The 3,191-nt window shown below is 54.3% G+C and overlaps 1 protein-coding gene across 1 annotated transcript in view; it reads right to left on the bottom strand.

The window, feature by feature from the left end:
- LOC113941488 (bifunctional epoxide hydrolase 2-like) overlaps positions 1-3,185 on the bottom strand; it is a gene marked incomplete at its 3' end in the record, with an annotated part of 3,937 nt that extends 752 nt beyond the window's left edge. The window contains exons 1-5 of the mRNA XM_027632641.1: positions 3,167-3,185; positions 3,056-3,082; positions 1,744-1,829; positions 751-862; positions 598-672 (exon numbers count right to left, since the gene is read on the bottom strand). Coding sequence (XP_027488442.1) covers positions 598-672; positions 751-862; positions 1,744-1,772 — 216 coding nt within the window. The remainder of the gene's footprint in view (positions 1-597; positions 673-750; positions 863-1,743; positions 1,830-3,055; positions 3,083-3,166) is intronic.
- Positions 3,186-3,191: the final 6 nt, after the last annotated feature.

Raw genomic sequence — 3,191 nt, 5'->3', positions numbered from 1 at the left:
ATGGGGATGGGGAACAGAGAATAGGAATGGGAATGGGAATGGGGAACTGGGAATAGGAATGGGGAATGGGAATGGGAAACAAGGGAACAGGGAATGGGAATGGGGAACAGGGAATGGGAATGGGGAACAGGGAATGGGAATGGGGAATGGGGCAAGGAGGGAACAGGGAATGGGGAACTGGCAATGGGAATGGGGAACAGGGAATGGGGGGTCCTGCCCTTCCTGGAGCAGGGACCAGGAATTGGTGCATCCCAAGGGATCCAGGAACCAACTCCCAGAGCTGGGAGCATCCCAAGGGATCGGGATCCAACGGATACCAGAGCTGGGAGCATCCCAAGGGATCAGGATCCAATGGATACCAGAGCTGGGAGCATCCCAAGGGATTGGGAATCACTGGATTCCAGAGCTGGGAGCATCCCAAGGGATCGGGATCCAATGGAACAGCCCTGGATACCAGAGCTGGGAGCAGCCATTCCCAGGAAAAAGTGGGAAGAGGACGACAAACTGGGATGGGAACACGACTGAGGGACCCTCTGGGACGCTCCGGAGCCTCTCCCGAATTCCCAAATTCCCAAATTCCCCCGATCCCGGCGTTACCTCCGGGTGCGTCGATCGGATCAGGGCCTTGAGGGTGCGGCCGATGTCCTTCTCCAGCTCCGCCTCCGCCACTCCCTGCGGGAAAAACCGGGATCCAGGGGGGGAATTCCACACCCCCGTCCCGCATCCCGGAAAAACCCCCGGGATCCTCACTGGCTCCTGGAAGTAGAACTGGTATTCCAGGGCGGGATGTTCCTTCATCTTCTCCAGGATATCCACGGCGGGGTCGGCCGGGCGGTACGGGGTGTTCAGCGAGGCCACGGCCCTGGGAATTCCCAACGGGAATAATCAGCGTTATCCCGGAATTTGGGATCAGTGGAACGGAGCGTTCAGCGAGGCCACGGCCCTAGGAATTCCCAGTGGGAAAAAGTAGCGTTATCCCGGAATTCCGGATGTGGAATGGGGCACTCAGTGAGGCCACGGCCCTGGGAATTCCCAGTGGGAATAATCAGCGTTATCCCGGAATTCTGGATGTGGAATGGAGTGTTCGGTGAGGTCACGGCCCTGGGAATTCCCAGTGGGAAAAATCAGCATTATCCCGGAATTCTGGATGTGGAATGGAGTGTTCAGCGAGGCCACAGCCCTGGGAATTCCCAACGGGAATAATCAGCGTTATCCCGGAATTTGGGATCAGGGGTACGGGGTGTTCAGTGAGGCCACGGCCCTGGGAATTCCCAAAGGAAAAATCAGCATTATCCCGGAATTTGGGATCAGGGGTATGGAATGTTCAGCGAGGCCACGGCCCTGAGCATTCCCGGTGGGAAAAAGTAGCGTTATCCCAGAATTTGGGATCGGGGGATGGAGTGTTCAGCGAGGCCACGGCCCTGGGAATTCCCAGTGGGAAAAATCAGTGCTATCCCGGAATTCTGGATGTGGAATGGAGTGTTCGGTGAGGTCACGGTCCTGGGAATTCCCAGTGGGAATAATCAGCGTTATCCTGGAATTTGGGATCAGGGGGATGGAGCGTTCAGTGAGGCCACGGCCCTGAGCATTCCCGGTGGGAAAAATCACCGTTATCCCGGAATTCCGGGATGTGGAACGGAGAGTTCAGCGAGGCCACGGCCCTGAGCATTCCCGGTGGGAATAATCAGCCTTATCCCGGAATTCCGGGCCGCGTTGCCGAGCCCCTGGAATGCGGGGACCCACCTGACCCTGTGGGGGTGGAACAGGGCCATGTTCCAAACCACGGCGCCGCCCCAGTCGTGTCCCACCAGCACCGCCTGCGGAATTCCCTGCGGGAAAAGGCACCTCAGGGATCCCCCCCCATTCCCAGAGAACCCGCCCGGGATGGGCGGCGGGAGCGGGGAGGGAATTCCCGGCCCTGGAGTCGGGAAGGAGCTCGGGAACAGCAACACTGGAATTTTTTCCATCTTTTTTCGCCTTTCCCCCCCCTTTCCTTGTTTTTCTTCTCCTTTCCCTGTTTTTTCTCCTTTTCCCCCTTTCCTTGTTTTTTTCCCCTTTTCTCTTTCCTTGTTTTTATCCTCCCTCCTTTTCCCCCTTTTCCTCGTTTTTTTCTCCTTTTCCCCCTTTCCTTGTTTTTCTTCTCCTTTCCTTGATTTTTCCCCTTTTCCCCCTTTTCTGATATTTTTCTCCTTTTCCACTTTTCTTTGTTTTTTCCCCCTTTCCTTGTTTTTTTCCCTTTTTCCTCCTTTCCCTGTTTTTTCTCCTTTTCCTCCTTGAATTTTCCCTCCTTTCCTTGTTTTTTTTTCTCCTTTTCACCCTTTCCTTGTTTTTTTTTCTCCTTTTCCTCCTTTCCTTGGTTTTCTTTACCTTTCCCTGTTTTTTCTCCTTTTCCCCCTTTTCTGATTTTGTCCCCTTTTCCCCCTTTCCTTGTTTTTCTCCTCCTTTCCTTGTTTTTCCCCCTTTTCCCCATTTTCTGATTTTTTTTCTCCTTTCCCCCCTTTCCTTGTTTTTCCCCCTTTCCTTGTTTTTTCCTCCTTTTTCCCCTTTCCTTGGAGTTTTCTCTCCTTTCCCATCCTTTTTTTCTCCTCCTTTTCCCCTTTTTCATTTCCCTTTTTTCCCTTCTCCATTCCAGCCCCTTGGGATCATCCCAACATCCTTCCAGTTGTCATTCCCGGCCATTCCCATTCCTTGGGATCATCCCAACATCATTCCAGCCGGGATTCCTGACCATTCCAGCCCCTTGGGATAATCCCAACATCCTTCCAGCCGTCATTCCCGGCCATTCCCATTCCTTGGGATCATCCTGGAATCCTTCCAGCCAGGATTCCCTGGTCATTCCCATTCCTTGGGATCATCCTGGAATCCTTCCAGCCCTGATTCCCTGGTCATTCCCATTCCTTGGGATCATCCCAACACCCTTCCAGCCATCATTCCCTGGCCATTCCCATTCCTTGGGATCATCCCAACATCCTTCCAGCCGGGATTCCCAACGATTCCAGCCCCTTGGGATCATCCCAACATCCTTCCCATTCCCATCCCTGGGGGGGATCCTCACCAGTTTGTCCAGGAAAACCGTCAGGTCCTGGGAAAAGGAGGAGAGGGAGGCTCAGATCCCACATTCCCACCGGGATCATCCCTCCCCACCCCGCTCCCGTTCCCTCCTCACCTGGCAGATCCGCTCCTGGGAATAT

The sequence above is a fragment of the Corapipo altera genome, unplaced genomic scaffold, assembly GCF_003945725.1.
Source record: "Corapipo altera isolate COAL_440 unplaced genomic scaffold, ASM394572v1 130307, whole genome shotgun sequence".
NCBI lineage: Eukaryota > Metazoa > Chordata > Aves > Passeriformes > Pipridae > Corapipo > Corapipo altera.
This window is presented reverse-complemented; position numbering and strand designations above follow the sequence as displayed.